This window comes from Miscanthus floridulus, chromosome 5, assembly GCF_019320115.1.
Source record: "Miscanthus floridulus cultivar M001 chromosome 5, ASM1932011v1, whole genome shotgun sequence".
Classification (NCBI taxonomy): domain Eukaryota; kingdom Viridiplantae; phylum Streptophyta; class Magnoliopsida; order Poales; family Poaceae; genus Miscanthus; species Miscanthus floridulus.
In genome coordinates, this window is record NC_089584.1 from 1,830,076 (window position 1) to 1,846,115 (window position 16,040).

At 45.1% G+C, this 16,040-nt stretch overlaps 2 protein-coding genes and 1 long non-coding RNA gene across 5 annotated transcripts; 2 read left to right on the forward strand and 1 right to left on the reverse strand.

The window, feature by feature from the left end:
- The first annotated feature begins 1,626 nt into the window (after positions 1-1,626).
- On the forward strand, positions 1,627-3,657 carry LOC136553264 (uncharacterized). Its single transcript, XR_010783090.1, has 3 exons — positions 1,627-2,082; positions 2,211-2,223; positions 2,320-3,657. It is a non-coding gene; the product is annotated as an uncharacterized lncRNA (long non-coding RNA).
- Positions 3,658-4,523: 866 nt separating this feature from the next.
- Positions 4,524-8,897, forward strand: LOC136553262 (putative ubiquitin-conjugating enzyme E2 38). 3 transcript variants are annotated; one of them, XM_066544648.1, is made up of 8 exons: positions 4,524-4,660; positions 5,478-5,568; positions 6,156-6,182; positions 6,812-7,047; positions 7,128-7,191; positions 7,680-7,819; positions 7,910-8,221; positions 8,336-8,897. In XM_066544648.1, exons 2-8 carry the CDS (start codon positions 5,508-5,510, stop codon positions 8,606-8,608), a joined length of 1,113 nt encoding a protein of 370 aa, XP_066400745.1. In that variant the 5' UTR covers positions 4,524-4,660; positions 5,478-5,507; the 3' UTR covers positions 8,609-8,897. The 3 variants fall into 3 exon arrangements, with proteins under 3 accessions (XP_066400745.1, XP_066400744.1, XP_066400743.1); XM_066544647.1 differs by lacking the exon at positions 4,524-4,660 and adding an exon at positions 5,032-5,344; XM_066544646.1 differs by lacking the exon at positions 4,524-4,660 and having other exon boundaries at positions 5,032-5,568.
- A 2,044-nt stretch (positions 8,898-10,941) lies between these two features.
- LOC136451310 (serine/threonine-protein kinase RHS3-like) lies at positions 10,942-13,720 on the reverse strand. The gene is made up of 3 exons (XM_066452019.1): positions 13,526-13,720; positions 12,272-13,029; positions 10,942-12,141 (listed from the first exon to the last, which is right to left on the reverse strand). Exons 2-3 carry the CDS (start codon positions 13,027-13,029, stop codon positions 11,283-11,285), a joined length of 1,617 nt encoding a protein of 538 aa, XP_066308116.1. The 5' UTR covers positions 13,526-13,720; the 3' UTR covers positions 10,942-11,282.
- Between the last annotated feature and the right edge of the window lie 2,320 nt (positions 13,721-16,040).

Below are 16,040 nucleotides of genomic sequence, written 5' to 3' on the forward strand. Positions count from 1 at the left end.
CAAGGACATATTTCAGTCTCAACCAACCCTCAGGGCACGGGCTCCGTTTCGCTCGACCCCTAGGGCGCGGGCTCCGTATTGCCTGACCCCAAGGGAACAGAAGCTGTCTCGCTCAACCCTAAGGGCATGGGCTCCGTCTCGCCTGACCCCTGGGGCGCGAGCTCCATACTGCCCGACCCCAAGGGAACAGGAGCCGTCTCGCTCGACCCTAAGGGCACGGGCTCCGTCTCGCCTAACCCCTAGGGTGCGGGCTCCATACCGCCTGACCCTAAGGGAACGGGAGCCGTCTCGCCTGACCCTAAGGGCACGGGCTCCGTCTCGCTGAACCCCTAGGGCGCGGGCTCCGTCTCGTTCGACGAGGACCCATACCGCCTCCAACCACTACAGGTTAGAAGGTACAACCCCGGGGTCAAACTTCTGACACCGGGCAGGAAGCAGGCACATCTCGACATGACCCATGGCCACGTCAGGCCATGCCTAGGGGTTCACATCATCAATAGTGACAGGTGCATGGTCGTTGTGCTGCCTACTCCTCGTACGGTCGCTGACGGGCATGTCGGTTCACCACGCCGTCCGTCGGGATGGGATGGGACGCCATGACCAGCTGATGACGCCGGGGCATGGCACCAGTGGTGAACATGAGCCCGATGTGGAGCCGTCCCTGTCACCATCTACAGCGTCGGTGGGACCCGCATGAAGAAGAAGGACCTAACGGCCCTTGAGGCCTTCTTCTCCCTCACCTTTCTCCTTCTTTCTCTCTGTAACCTACGTCTTCCCCTTCACCTATAAAAGGAGAAGCAGAACGCCCCACGGGGAGAGAGAAAACGAGCACACGAGAAAGAGCACACAGCTGAACAAACTATCAGCACTCTTCAATCATTCCACCAGAGACTTGGGACATTCTTCCTCTCTCGTCCGTTTGTAACCCCTACTATAAACTAAGTGCTGGTAACACGAGCAGCAGCAGACTGGACGTAGGGACGTTCTGTCCGAACTAGTATAAATCCTTATGTCCTCCGAACACACCATCCGAACCAGACGCAAATATAAAATTACTGGTGATCCGAAACACCGACACTCAGCGCATCCTGTCTTGGTCGAGCCTTTCCCCATGCGGCAGGGTACCAACAGGTGATAGTCTCTTTCAGATTAAGGATGTGTTTAGTTGGGGAGGTGAAAAATTTTTGGTATCACATCGGATGTGTCGGAAGGATGTCGGGAGGGGTTTTTGGATACTAATAAAAAAAAATAAATTACAGAACCCATCAGAAAACTGCGAGACGAATCTAATGATACTAATTAATCAGGCATTAGCACATGCGGGTTACTGTAGCACTTAAGGTTTTTCATGGACTAATTAGGCTTAAAAGATTCGTCTCGCGATTTTGCCGAGAATTGTGCAATTAGTTTTTTTTCGTCTACATTTAAGTACTCCATGCATATATCCAAATATGCTCTTTTACTATAGGAGGCAAAAAAAAAAGTTTGGAAACTAAATAGGGTCTAAGTGTTATCGGTGTGTTTAAATTTTTTAAATTTTTTATTATTATAAGGTTATGTGTATCCTGGTGATGTAGAGATCAAAATTGTTTAAAGGTCTTCGTATCTGTACTATAAGGGACCAAACACGAGACTCCCATGCCTACGTTGCTCCGTCATCACCCCGTCCTTCCTCCGTTCCTCCCCGATTCAAGGCCTGGCTGCGATACCGCCATGGGCCGCCGCCGCCACCACCGCGGCCACCGTTCCTGCTGGCAGGGCCGTGCCACTACCAGGGGTTGTGCGAGATGCAGATGGGGAGAAGAGAAAGAGTTAGAGGGGAGCAGGATCGGAAGGGGCAAGGGCAACGCATGCAAGGAAAGAGGCATATAGCCAATAGGAGCGCACCAAAATCTCGATCGTAGGAGCGGCGGAGGGCCGCACCGGCGGCGTCCAGTCGTGGAGGGGAGGCGTCGGGAGGGCGGCCGCGGTGGCGGAGCAGCAGCGTCGAGGGGGAGCGGTTCGGCGTGGTGCGTGCGCGCGGGGATCGCGCGGTTACGGGATGGGGGCGGGGGAACGGTTTGGCTGCCCTTCCCAATCCAGGTGAGTTCCATCTGCGTGTTCCCACTTCCCATCCCAAATGCTATGCACTGGCAATTTTTTTCCCGTGCAAAATATCTGATCATTAGCCTTTTGTATACCAATGAACGAATCTTCTCCTTCAATATCAGCGTTCAAGTTCAGGTATGATATTTAGAATCCCCATCCTATTTGTTTACTCTTTTGAGTGGCTTATTGATTTATTGACTTTCGAGACGGACGTTTCCCTGTGTTGAGCAGATTCGTTCATGATGATTTGAGTCTGATTTAATCCTTCTCGGGGCAGACTGAACACCCTACGCTCGCCCATTTGGTAGAAACGTAGGGTATGATCCTCTTCTCGATTTGTTTAACCATTGTTGAATAATTTATTTTCTTATATTTTTTCTCTTGTGCAAAGAGTTTCACTATGAATTAAAAATTATGAATTCTTGTTAGCTGTGTTTGAAGAGCAGGTATGCAGGAGCTTTCCATTCTCACTGTGCGTAAATCACGAATTCATGATCAAGTCATAGCAACAGAAATAGATCAAAAGGATCCTGCATTAACATGAAGTGGTTAGAAGCTCATAGGTTGTGCAGGTATATTTTGCAGCTTTCTCTGAATATCCTAACTGTTTGGAATGAGGGCTAACAATTTGTTTGCTAAGCTTCGGTGGGTATAGTATTTGCTTGAATTCTTCATGGCTTTGAAAGTCTTACTCACATGATGCCAGATAATATATTCTGAAATATACCGGTTAACAAAATTCTGTGGATGTAGCAGTGGGATGAAGATGAATCTGAGGAGGCTGAGTTCAGTCTGATGCTCTTGAGCTCTTCCCACAGGCTCATCTTTAGCAGATAATACTTGTAACTGTCTAATAGTAAAGATGACAATTTCATTTGGCACCGATGCTTCATATCAGTAGATGAGGATGAAAGGAGATTTTGGATGAAAGTGTCTGTGGACTTTCATCCTTACAGTACTAGGGTAAAAGGTTCAATTGTTTGTTGTTATATCTTGCATGATTTTTTTTTGAATTATCGATTGAGGTATGGAAGTGTTAGTTTTCTGCTTGTTCTATACGCCCTTGCAGTTCTTAACATGCACTGGTATGATTGTGCCTCTTCCCCTGTAACTCAGAACAAGGCAAGAAAGTGCTGACATCATTTCTTCTTCTTGCTCGACAAATTCAGCTACTAGAGGTTGAGCAGCAGGTCATTGGAGTTCAGGGGCTGTGACTGAATCGCGTGAGAGATCTCCCTTGCACCTTCATAACGTGGCCCTGATCTTGCTGATGGCTAACCTCACCAACACGTCTCCAGTGTTAATTGTTGAGGGATAGGATAGGGATTATTACAAGGCATGTCACTATTGGTGTTGGTATAGATTGTATCGCAACTTGGTGGTTCAGTGGCTCAGTGGTCCTTATATTACAGGCCTCCTAGCAAGAAAATGTATAGCATAATGTCTCATTAAATAGTTTCTAATCTCAGTTTTATCCAAGTTGTAGACACTGGCGATTTTATAATGTTCCATTCAATAGTTTTTGGTTGTTTATACTAGGATTTTTTACATGTGCCTGGGCACCTGCATGTCTCGATGATTGGAGCTTGTTTCAATTGACTTTTGGCGTAATTTTGTAACCAAATATTTGCCGTATACCCATAGAACTATTATTTTCATTATTATTATTATTTGAAGAAAAAAATCAATGTGATTTCATCCTTGTGAACTTTTATTTTTAGTTTTATGATTTATTTTTTGTAGACTTCATCATAGCGTTAGCAAGGGCAATATACTATTGTGGAAAAGTTTAACTATGAAAAAAGTTTATTGTTATGGCCCTATCCGCTTGTCTTAAAAATGGTTTGTTCGGCTTTTTTTTTTAGCTGGAACAGTGTTTTTCTCTCACAACAATTCAGCTGGAACAGTGTTTTCAGTCAAGTTTCATGTGCATTCTAAGATAAAGCCGTGGCGTTAGCACGGGCATTATACTAGTCAGCTTGATGTAACAATCTTGAAACTAATAAAACTTGTTTAGAAAAAAATGTTTATAATTAAACTATATATATATATATATAAATAATATAAATGTTGATACTTTGGGAATGCATGTCTGACTCTGACTCCTCGATTGGAAAGCGATACTCAATTCCGCGCGGGTAATTCAATTTAATTTCACCTTTACCCCGTGTATTTTTAGGTAGGTAAGGATAGGAGGATCCCGGGAAATTGAGTGTCATCATCAACCCAACGGAAGGATTAGGAAAGAGGCGGGCGACATGGGAAAAAAGAGATTGGGAATTTGGGATGTGAGGATCGCAGGATTCGGTACCGGCGAAGGGCCAGGCGGGCGCCCTGTGCCCCTGTCCCTGGGCTGTGTGTGCCCGCCCCGCGCCCCCCCCCCCCCCCCCCCCCCCCCCCCCTGTCTTTACGCTTTGCCGTCCTGGCACGCAAGGTGTCCCGTCCAGTCCAAACACGAGTCGCTGGCCAGAGTTCCCTTCCCAGACAGCTCCTCTCCCTTCCCCTTTCTCGCCTACTAAAACCAAAACCCTCTTCTTCTTTCTTCCTCGGCATAGCGGCCTCCCTGCCAAAGGTGCGGCGCTTCTTCTTATTCTTCTTCTTCTTGATCGCCGGTTTCCTGGGCTTCTTTCTTTTTTTTTCTTTCTTTTTCCTCCGCCGCCGGGGGTTGTGGTTGTGGTTTCCGTATCCTCATCCTCATGGCGTGATAGAAGGTTGCTTCGTTTCTTTGATTGGCCATGGACGTACGTCTTTCGCTTTCTCGGTGGGGGAAGCGGAGGGGGTTGTTGATCGTGATGCGCTGCTGCTCCAGTGCTCCTGCTGCTCGACGCTGACGGCTCAAGTTTATCCCTCCGGCCTCTCTCTGGATTATTCCTACTTTTTTTCTTTCTTTCTTTTTGTCTCTTCTTGAATTGAAAAACTTGGCCTTGCGGTGTCTCGCCTCCACTGGTCACTGGACCGAGAGCGAGTCGAGAGAGACCGACCGACCTGGCGTCACGCACGCACCGCACTGATTGGGCTCCAAGCTCTGTCGCTGCCAACTGGGGGCCTCACCGTCACCAGTTCCTCGAAAACAACATGCTACTTACTGGAAAGTAAAGGGAGATACTTGCCGCGTTGGGATTCTCCAACTCCAACTCCAACCAAGACGATCGATTTCATCCCACTACGCTTTTTCTTTTCCTTTTTTTATATATATTTTTTGGTTCGGTTCTTGGTCACCTGTTCTTACTACTTGGCCAGGAAATTAGATGATCAGGTGCTTCTGTTTGTTTGTGCATCTCTTGTTTGCGCCTGCGATCTTGGCCTTTGTGGGTGTGGTTTCATCAGCAAACGGAAAGAGGAGCCTTTCTTGTTGGTAGTTACAACCGATGGCGTCTCTTGTTGTCCAGGTGCGCTTTGTGTGAGGATCCAGAGGAAGGATGGCTCTCAAGAAGTTGCTGCAGCTCGTTTGTGTCGGGAAGAAGGATTCCAAGAAGAAAGGTGCTGCAGCTCACCCTGGTTTTCAGAATTCAGAACAACTATTCTCATTCGTCTTCTTGAATTTCCAGTTTTTCTCTCTGCCCTGTTTCCTCTATCAGCACTGCTTTGCTCAAATATGGGCACGTTTTTTTCTCTCTTCATGGCGCCATGACACAGCAATCTAATGGTCGGTCCACAAGTTATTATGGGTTGGAATTGTTTAGTTTTGGCTGTTTTGTTTATATTGCTGTACAATCTACACGGTTATAGTTTGAGGACTCAAGTGTGGTGTGTTCCCCACACACCTATAGGAACTAATGAACCATACAGATAAAATTTTAGGAACCCAGCAAATAGGAAATAAGCTTAAAGGTGCTATTTTGATGGACTAGACTAGAAGAACTGTAAAAATTATATTGATGCCCTTAGATGCTTATAACAACCCCAGAATGTGCTTCAGGTGATATCTTGATATAATCAGAGATCTAATCTGCCGATAGCGTTGAATGTGATGATTGGTATATATGCGTGATGAACATATGTGAATCCTATGTTTTCTTCACTTATACTGAATGTTTTTCTAATGAAAGCATAATCTGCTTATGCAGGCAAATCCATCGACCCACTGTGGCGAGGTACCCATGAGTATGAAGCTTAGCATATGTTCTTTCCGCTGATATATATTTTACCTCTTAATTGCATGAGAATGTGACCTAGACACGTTTATTATAAGTGATAGTTTGTTTTGTACTGGTGCAGTCCAGACTCCAGAGGCCAACAAAGCCCAAGACTGGTAAAAGAATAGCTTACTGAATAGGATCTAGGAATTGTGACTACAAAGTTACTTGTTCACTGAGAAATAAAAGCATGCATATAGATGGTGGAAACCTTTTGGAGTTACCTATGAGTTGGTTGTGTAAATTCAGCTCAACTGTGTTCGTCATTGCAGGGCTTGATAGTTTTTAAACTATTATTGTATTACTTATATTTAACAAATAACTCCTTAACTTCAGTTTAAGTAAACACCAAAAATTCAAAACTTTGAAAGGGTCAGGTAACTTCTTTTCATTTGGAAGAGTGGCACTTCAGATTTGCAATTTCACATGGACAGTAGTACGGTAGGCCTGACTGAGCTGATGGGTTAAACTTCATTATATACAAATGCTGTCACATATCTCTACTCTAAGCCTGAATTATATATTTGGTGGTATCATAATGCCATTACTCCTTTGTTTAATAATTTGCCTTACATCCTGGATCCCAGCCTCTGCTTCTCGCTCCTCTGTGAGTGTCACTGCAAACAAGACTCATTTGGATCCCTGTTCAAGTGGGACTGGCACTGTATGCGTGCAAAACCATGAACCTGAATGCTCAAGTATGGTTTCCTCATGGGCAAGGACAGAGCCTGGAACTGAGAATACTGATCATATGTCCTTTAGTCAATTTGATGTTGTCCAAGATTTCTCGGATCACCACTATGCAAAGACTTCAGCAGGAAAGGTATGCTGTCATTTTGTGAACCCTTTTTTCTGATATATTAGATCCAACCACATTTTTCCCTCCTCATAATGTGTGACCAGGTCACCAAAGATTGGGTGAAGGCAATCCAAAGTGAATGGAATCTTCTACAGAAAAACCTACCTGGTCAGTTTATGCTGGTTACGTTTTGTCAATTTTTTGTTTCCTGTTTTTGCCAAACTACCGCAAACTCTAGTTACAGAGAATTCAAAGGAGACACCATGGTGCCTACACAATCATAACCTTATAGCATTTTGTTGGCAATTCTTTTCCATAGTAATCTTGTCGTGCTAGCAACACATGTTCAGAACTAACTATTTTATATTAGGGAACATTGAGAAATGTAAACAATCTGGATTTGTGAAATCATGTGCACTTATGCCACTAATCACACATGTCATGTCTGTACGATTGACATTGAAGCAAATAATCCTTACTCTTAATTGGAGAATTTACACCTAAAGTGAGCTGATCTTTTGTTGCTGTTAACATGTCATGTCTGTACCATTGGCACTGAAGCAAATAATCCTTATTCTTAATTGGAGAATTTACACCTGAAATCAGCTGATCTTTTGTTGCTGTTAATTTGGATCAATTTGGTCTCAATTATGCAGAATCTATATATGTTAGAGTTTATGAGGACAGGATTGATCTGCTCAGGGCTGCAATAGTTGGGCCGGCTGGAACTCCATATCATGATGGCTTGTTCTTCTTCGATGTCCGTTTTCCTTCTGAATACCCGAAGTGCCCACCAGTATGTGACCACTTCACACCATCCCGCCTCTTGTATTTATATTTGTATAGCCATCCACATTCTTTTGTAAAATCTACTTGATGTGTGCAGAAAGTTTACTACCACTCGGGTGGACTTCGGCTAAACCCAAACCTGTATGAGAGTGGGAAAGTCTGCCTGAGCCTTCTGAACACCTGGTGGGGCAATGGATGCGAGAAGTGGGGCAAGTCAAATTCCACCATGCTGCAAGTTTTGGTCTCCATCCAGGGCCTTGTGCTGAATGATAAGCCATACTTCAATGAGCCAGGAAACAAAAATTCAGCTCAAACAACAGCTGGTGAAAGGTATTCCTTGGCTTACAATCAGACGGCCTTCGTCAGATCATGCAAGACAATGCTGTATTCACTCCGGAAGCCTCCAAAGGTGAACAAATACTTCACATCTCTTGATATAGTAGCTGTCCAGGATATTGAAAACTGAATGTATCCATATACACTCCACATTCCACTGTTCTTACATGCCTCTCTTTCCCTGCAGCATTTTGAGACCCTTGTAATGTGCCACTTCCACGAGCATGAGCGTGCCATCCTCGACGCCTGCAGCGCTTACATGTCCGGGACAATCGTTGGGTCATCTGTTGGGAGCAACCTCAAATATACCCGTGACAAGTGCTTTGCAGATTTCCACAAGTCGCTGACGCTCTACACTGAACATCTGAGGACTGAGTTTGCTGCAAACAGAAGACGCGTGCTGGAGCTGGAGAGAGAGGCGTCAGCTGTGCAAGTGCAGGAGATCGTGCCTAGCAGCTAGAGTTCTTTTGTCAAAACAAACATTGCTAACTGGCAAGTGAAATGGTGGTTAGGTTGTTGAAGGAAGCGCCCTTCGGTGTCGAGAAAAGGCCTTTATATCTTGCACAAGAGTTGCTCTCTCGTCGTCAGATATTAGCTAGCTAGCTATTTCTGGTGATGGCACATACGGTTCATTACTAGTAGATGTTAGCCTCATTCTGTATCGGATCTACTTCATTCATGTGACTTGAATAACCTGATTCATGGCAATTGTACCTATCCCTGTATCGAGATGGCCTAATTCCTGACCATGTGGCTGGTGCCTGATACATTAATGCACATGATGACATGTTCAGTTTAATTTCAGATAAATCCGGCCGGGTGACAATATAAAAACGAAAAGAAAAGAAAATGAGAGAAGACAGAAATTGGCACAATCTGAAAAAAAATCGCTCTTTCAATAGAATCTTCTGAAATGCAGGTGAATTGGGCAAAAAGTATCATCAGGCATGTGGATTGGGTGGCCATAACAGGAAAAATCTCATTCTCCACGCCACCCACCTGTCCCGATTCCTCATCTCCCTCCCAGCCGGTGTTTCATGTAGATGGTAATTTGTTTTCTTGCATCTCATTGCTTGGAGAACATTTTGCATTAGACTATCTATGAATATGCTCCAATTCACTTGTTCTATTTTTAGGACATATAGGCTAGGAAACAGTCAAACAGGGGTGGTGCAATTTTGGAGCATGAACAAGTTGCAGCAAGAGATAGGTTTTGGTCTTTTGGATCAGATTACTGCTGTGTTAGTGTAATATACTAATATGACATGTTGTAGTCTCTTCAGCTAATCTAATCCTGTATTCCTGGTAACAGTACAAACGACCAGTTTTCTCATAGCTTGGTACAGTTTGGTAATGCTGTATTAATGGTAACAGTACAAATGACCAGTACAAGTGACTATCATCGTCAATAAGTATCAATAGCTACAAGAAGAGTAAGGATATGTCCAAGGAATATATTCTTTCGATAACCTACTATGTCCCTCGTAGCTCAATTTTGCTCCAGATCAAACAATATCAAGCTGTACAAAGAACTAAACATCCACAATCCTAAAGCAGGGATCATCTCGTCAAAGTTCACTGCCCCATCTTTCCCATGCAAAGCATGCCATTAATACAAAGAACTAAACATCTACAATCATAAAGCAGGGATCATCTCGTCAAGGTTCACTGCCCCATCTGGCCATCTTTCCCATTCAAAGCATGCCCTTAATAATTGAACAAATTTGGGAGACAGCACACTGATCAATTATATCACCAAACAGGGTAAGCCCTTTAATAAGCTAGCTGTGAAAGTGTGAGTGAGTGCATGTGTATGACTACAGTTTCTTTCTGATGAGTCTGTCCTCTCTTATGAAAGTAATTGCTGATTAGGTATACGCATGGCTGATTAGTGGGTAAAAGAAAAACCTATCGTATAACAGCATCAAGTTCCTCAGGCGATGGACCAGTGATGGACTCGTAAAACTGGAGTGACGAGATCCATAGCAAACTCATCAATTGGCAATAAAGCTATAAATTGAACTATGGGCTTGTTTAGTTGGCGAATTTTTTGGCGAAATGGTACTGTAGTACTTTCGTTGTTATTTGACAATTAGTGTCCAATCATAGTCTAATTAGGCTTAAAAGATTCGTCTCGTGAATTTCATCTAAACTGTGTAATTAGTTTTATTTTTTATTTATATTTAATGCTTCATGCATGCGTCCAAAGATTTGATGTGACGGGGAATCTTGAAAAATTTTGGAAACTAAACACTACCTATGTCATGCATATGGAAACTTTTAGAGTTGTTCTTAAATGACACGCCTTGCCTACATGGGAAATGCACTAAAAAATGGAGCGATGTGTCAGTGGGGTGGGGCCAGGTGCTTTGCAGAGACTCCAAACAGTCATTTCTGAATATCATCCTTTGATTAGCTCACATAAGATAATTCCTAAACCCCCTCTTTACATCGAGGAAATTGTAAGATTGAACTTGCATTGCCAAGAAATGGAAGTGCTGCAGACGGATCCCCTTCAAAAGCAGCAGTCAGGTTGTGTTGATCAACAAAAGGGAGGAGGTGGTAATACCTGGCAATGGCGATGATGAAGTTGCAGAATCATCCTGGACGGCAACCTGGCTCTTGAGTCTTGAGGTGGTTGGTGATGGGCTTGGACAGCATCCGCTGTGCCAGGGTCTCCAGCTTCGCCACCAGTAGCACCATTCATGACAGCTCCAGGAGCCCATGCCCTTTTTTTGGTACCCTTCTACTCCCAAGGTCAGTACAAAAAGAATAAAAAAAAAGAAAAAGATAGGGGAAAAAACATGGGCTACGATAAATTTAGGATAACTCTTCTTACTGCTCACAAGAGAATATTTACCTACCAAAAAAACATGATAGACATGTCTATCCATCCGTTCAGGAAGAAATACTAGAATTTCAAACTTCCATCATCCATTATCAGCAATAGCAATCTCCTTCTGTACAAGGTTATCTCAATTATTATACTACCAGGATTCCAAGAAACATGCATGGCAAGGAACATTACAAAGCGAAGAGGAACAAGACTACAGGAGCACTAAACATTACCAACATCTGTATCTATGGTGTTCAGTCCTAGCACTAGCAGGACCCACAATTGACCGGGTACAGACCTAAAAATACTCAACAAAATTGCCTGTCTTTGGTTTAGCTGCAGCAGCACCAGAAGGTAATCTACTCGGAGCATTCGCAACTGCAATCTCTGCCGCCTTCTTCTCCTTAGATCTAAACTGCCCGAAGTCTACAGGGTCAGGGACAGAAGGTGGGTGAGCACCCCTCACAAGTGCCCAGTTCACCCCATCAAAGAATGGGTGCTGCTTGATCTCAGTGGCACCCCTCTTGGTTGCGATTCTCTTCTGAGGGTCCTTCACCAGAAGCCCACGGATGAGGTCACGGGCGACATTGCTCACAGGTGGGGTGTCAGGAAACCGCAGTGGCTGGTCCACCACATTGCACAGTGTGGCACGGTTGCTATTCCCCTTGAACGGTGTCATGCCATGGAGCAGCTCATACAAGAAGATGCCGAAGGTCCACCAATCCACCGCGCTTCCATGTCCCTCTCCTCTGATGATCTCTGGTGCAAGGTACTCGTGTGTTCCGACAAATGACATCGACCGCGCATCTGTCGGCTCAGCATTGAACTCCAGGAGCGATCCGTTGATGCTGAAGTCTGATTTGGTCTTGCGGTTCTTCTTGGGGAGTATGCGCGGGAAAAACGCTGATGACTGTATGCAGCCTTGGTTGACACCCTCAGCAGGGACTACGCCTTTCTCAACGCCATTGGCACCAGCATTGATTGATGAGGATTTGACTAGCATCGGGCTGACTGAACACCTCAGAGACAGGTCAAAGTCAGACAGCATGATGTGTCCCCCATCTCTGACCAGGACATTTTCTGGTTTCAGGTCTCTGTAGACAATGCCTAGCATGTGGAGGTACTCAAGCGCAAGCAACACCTCAGAGGCATAAAATCTGTCAACAATCAGAGAAAATATAATTCTGATAAGCAAATGTTACGTGCAGATGTGCAAGAATAGAATTATACAGAGAATCGTCAAAGGTAAACAAACAAAGAATACTTGGTAATCTGAGATGAACGAACCTGGCTGCTTGCTCATTGAAATGCCTGTTAGGTTGCTTCTGCCGAAGCGAATGCAGGTTGCCACCGCAGCAGTACTCCATGACAAGGCAGTAAAACTTTTCGGTTTCAAAATGAGTGTACAGGGTGGGTAGAAAGGGGTGATCAAGAAGGCCAAGTATCTGTCTCTCCGTTTCTGCACGGATCATCTTGTTCCTACTGATGAGCGCCTCCTTGTCCATCACCTTCATGGCAAAGAAGGTGTCTGTCCCCCTGAGCTCCACGAGGTAAACACTGCCAATGTCTCCATAGCCAAGGCGCTTCAGAAGCCTAAAGTGGACTAGGCTGAGAGGGGAGCCCCTGCCGCTGGCCAACTGGATGGCCTCCCACCTGCGATCGCTCCCAGTATGCCGCTTGATATGACCACTACCGGAGCTATCCACGTTATCACTACTAGTAGAAGCATCAAAGGTGCCCTGAGGAATGGTCTTGTCACCTCTGGCTGCTGCTTCCGCCGGCATGGCACCTGTTCCAGATACCACCGCCGGATTCGGGATCGCTTTGTCGGCTGGATCATCAGACTTGTCGCGGCGCGATCTCTTATCAGAAGGGATGACATGTGACTGCACTGCTGGTTCGGAGCCAGCGGATGGATCAACTGAGAGGCCAGACTGATTCCGCCCCAGGGCGCCATTCGACCAAGTATTCCCGTGGCCCCGGGCATTGGAATCCATCTTGTCATTTGCAGTGGACAGCTTGTTGTATGATGACTTGGAGCTCATCTGAAATTTTTCAGGACGTGAAGAGCACATCAGGACAGACAGTAACATAGTATTACATATGTGCACTATGAATGGGATGAGTCATCGTAGAAGGAATATGACATGTTGTGGCAGCATAACAGCATTGGGTTGTTTTGCGCAAGTCAAATAGATCCACGTTTGTTGTTTTTTTATCCGCATTTTGGCTTTGGCAGCCACAACGTGGATGAATCATTCAATTGGTACTGTATTATCCAAAATGCAGTAACAATAATCATTCAATGTAGGACGGTCGCTGGAAAAAAAAAATTGTTGCATCAGGTAGAGAGGCATTGATTGAGCGAACTAGAAGGGTAATTGAGCATCATATGTTGCCCCGGCCGTATTTATTTATTTTGTTTAATTTTATTTACGAGCTAGTACATGGAAGCTAATCCCTCTATTCCCCATTCTCGCACAAAAATACTAGTACATCATCTGGCCGAATGAGGATCAAGAGAGAAGGGGGCGAACCTACCTAAGCAAGCGATCCAATACCGAGGAGGGGGTGCCAGCAGCGGCGTGGGCTTCAAACGGCGGGAGGGCAGACATTTCGATGATGAAGAAGGAGAAGGCGCGGCCCCATGGGAATGGGATCGACGTTGCGCGAGTGGGAGGGCGAGGAGCGTGGAATGGAGCAGACGAGCGGACGAGGGGTGGTGGGCATGGCTAAATTTAGGAGGGTGGTGGTGGAAGGAGTGGGAGGGGTGTCGGGCGTGCGGTGGCGTTGGTGCCGACGGCGACCGAGGAGGACGACGGTCGACGGCGTTTCCCAGGGGCCGGCAGCAGTGGTGGGCCACCACAACACAAACATTTACCTAGTCCTCTCGTTCGTCCGGCCCAACAACAAACGCCCAAACATAGCAGCTGCTGTTTCTCAAAAAAAAAAAAAAAAGGGTGAATTAGATTCTTGCTCTTACAATTTTCAGAAGTTGGAGATTTGCCCTTACAATTCGAGGAATTGGAGATTTGCCCTTCATATTCTTGCCCTCCCTGAGCTTTGCCCTTTTCTACATATGAAGCCTTCTTGGACCCACTTGCAGCACTTGTATTTCTGTATTGGGTCAAAATGCCCCCTGGACAAGAGGAAAAGGGAGAGGCGAACAGGCTGAAGCCGCATCCATTCATCTCCCGTGCTTTTTCCCTTCTCCTTCCCGTGTTCTCTCTCCCTCCCGTCTCTCTCCCTCCTGTGTTCTTCCCCTTTCTCCCTCAACAAACCCTAGAACTGGAGAGTGGAGACAGCGGGCGATTGGAAGCCGACGCACGACGATAGGATCTGCGGCTGCGACGAACCCTAACCACCCGTGCGTGTCCAGTGGTGGCGATGGAGGCGCCCTGATGGAGGGATCGGAGTCGGGCGCGCCGATTTGCCACACTGGTGCGGCAACGATGGAGAACACTGCTCCTAGGTAATCTTTCCTCCTCCTTTCCCTTGTTTAATTGTGGTGACCACAGTTCCCTTGATTTGGTGGAATCGATTAGCTGTGCATGTATACACTTTGATTTGGAGTTTGATTTACTGCATGGTAGGGATGGGATGTTTGTGCTAGAGGTTAAAGTCCAAGGTTTTGCTTCCAAAGATTCTGCTAGTAGGAAATGTTACACAAAAGGTCATGTGTTTAAGTGGGATGTGGAGTATGGGTCAATGTCACTGGACTTACTGTTGAAAAATCTGGCAACTGAATTGAATTTGAGCAGTAACCAGACACCCACTGTTTGGTTCTTTGATAAAAGATCGAATGAGGATGCCAGAATAGTTGGTGAGATTCAAATGCTAGATTTGTTTGAAATGTATAAGGATGAGATGAGCTGTGAGGTTGTGGTAGGTGTATTCGATAGGTCAATTTGTGTGGAAGCTAAATTTGATGCCATGGAGCCTGTATGTGTGGTTCCTCATGATGATGCAAATGTTCAATTAGAGGTAGAGGCAGCTGCCAACATGTCTAAAGAACCCACTAATGCTGCTTCTGATAATCCAGAGGCAGTTGTTGATGTCGAGCTAGATAGAGAACCCGATATATTTGATAATGCTGAGGAATATGTGGGTGTTGATGATGAGGCCATGTATGGGATTGTGCCGGTTGCTCCTCAATTTGCAAAGCCAACTGACAATTCTAACACTAATGTTAGGGCTGAGCCAACTTATGCTGAGCCATCTGATCCATTCTTCCATGTTGAGGCAGAGGCAGAGGTGGATGATGCTGACCCTCTCAAGGTCCAAGTACTGCATGATCCAAACAACCCAAAAATAGAGATGGGGGCGTTGTTTCCTGATATAGTTGTATTCAGAAAAGCAATAAGGCACTATGCTGTGAACAAGGGGTTTGAGCTTGCTGCTGGGTACAAATCAGATAAGTTAAGATTCACAGCTAGGTGTGCTGCTGAGGGATGCCCTTGGAGAATACATGCTTCCACCATTTTTTATAAGAAAACTATACATGTACATTCTTTGTAGTTGTTGTTTTGTATTTGATAAATGTTCTTGTTTATATTTGCAAAAGCATTACCATGTCTATCTGCCTTTCTGTAGATCAAAAAGCTTCCTTTAGATCACGATTGTCCTACCACCAAGCTTAGAGTAGGGAGAATGGCTTCTCAGGGCTGGTGTGCAGATAGGCTTAGAGATTGGGTAAAGAAGAATCCAACAAAGAGAGCAAAGGAAGCAAAAGAGAAATTGGAGGGTGACTTTGGAATTAAACTAAAGTACTCAAAAGCTTGGTCTGGATTGAAGGTCGCCTTGGATAAAGTTCATGGTACATATGAAGAGAGCTTCCAACTTCTTTTCAATTAGGCTGCTCAACTAAAACAAAGTTCACCTGGAAGTCATGTAGACATAGAGTTAGAGAAGATTGGTAAAAAATATAGGTTCAAGAGGGTTTTTGTTGCTTTGAAGCCATGCATTGATGGATTCCTAGCTGGTTGTAGACCTTTCATTGGTGTAGATGCATCTTTTTTGCATGGAAAGTATACTGGACAGTTGGCTGCAGCAACAG

What these genes read in the sequence shown, in the direction of transcription:
- LOC136553262 (XM_066544648.1), top strand. Translation starts at nt 5,508, where the DNA reads ATGGCTCTCAAGAAGTTGCTGCAGCTCGTTTGTGTCGGGAAGAAGGAT. An exon ending in GAAGGATTCCAAGAAGAAAG is followed by an intron (nt 5,569 to 6,155) that starts GTGCTGCAGCTC and finishes CTGCTTATGCAG; the next exon opens with GCAAATCCATCGACCCACTG. An exon ending in AATACCCGAAGTGCCCACCA is followed by an intron (nt 7,820 to 7,909) that starts GTATGTGACCAC and finishes TGATGTGTGCAG; the next exon opens with AAAGTTTACTACCACTCGGG.
- LOC136451310 (XM_066452019.1), bottom strand. Translation starts at nt 13,029, where the DNA reads ATGAGCTCCAAGTCATCATACAACAAGCTGTCCACTGCAAATGACAAG. An exon ending in TTCAATGAGCAAGCAGCCAG is followed by an intron (nt 12,142 to 12,271) that starts GTTCGTTCATCT and finishes GATTGTTGACAG; the next exon opens with ATTTTATGCCTCTGAGGTGT.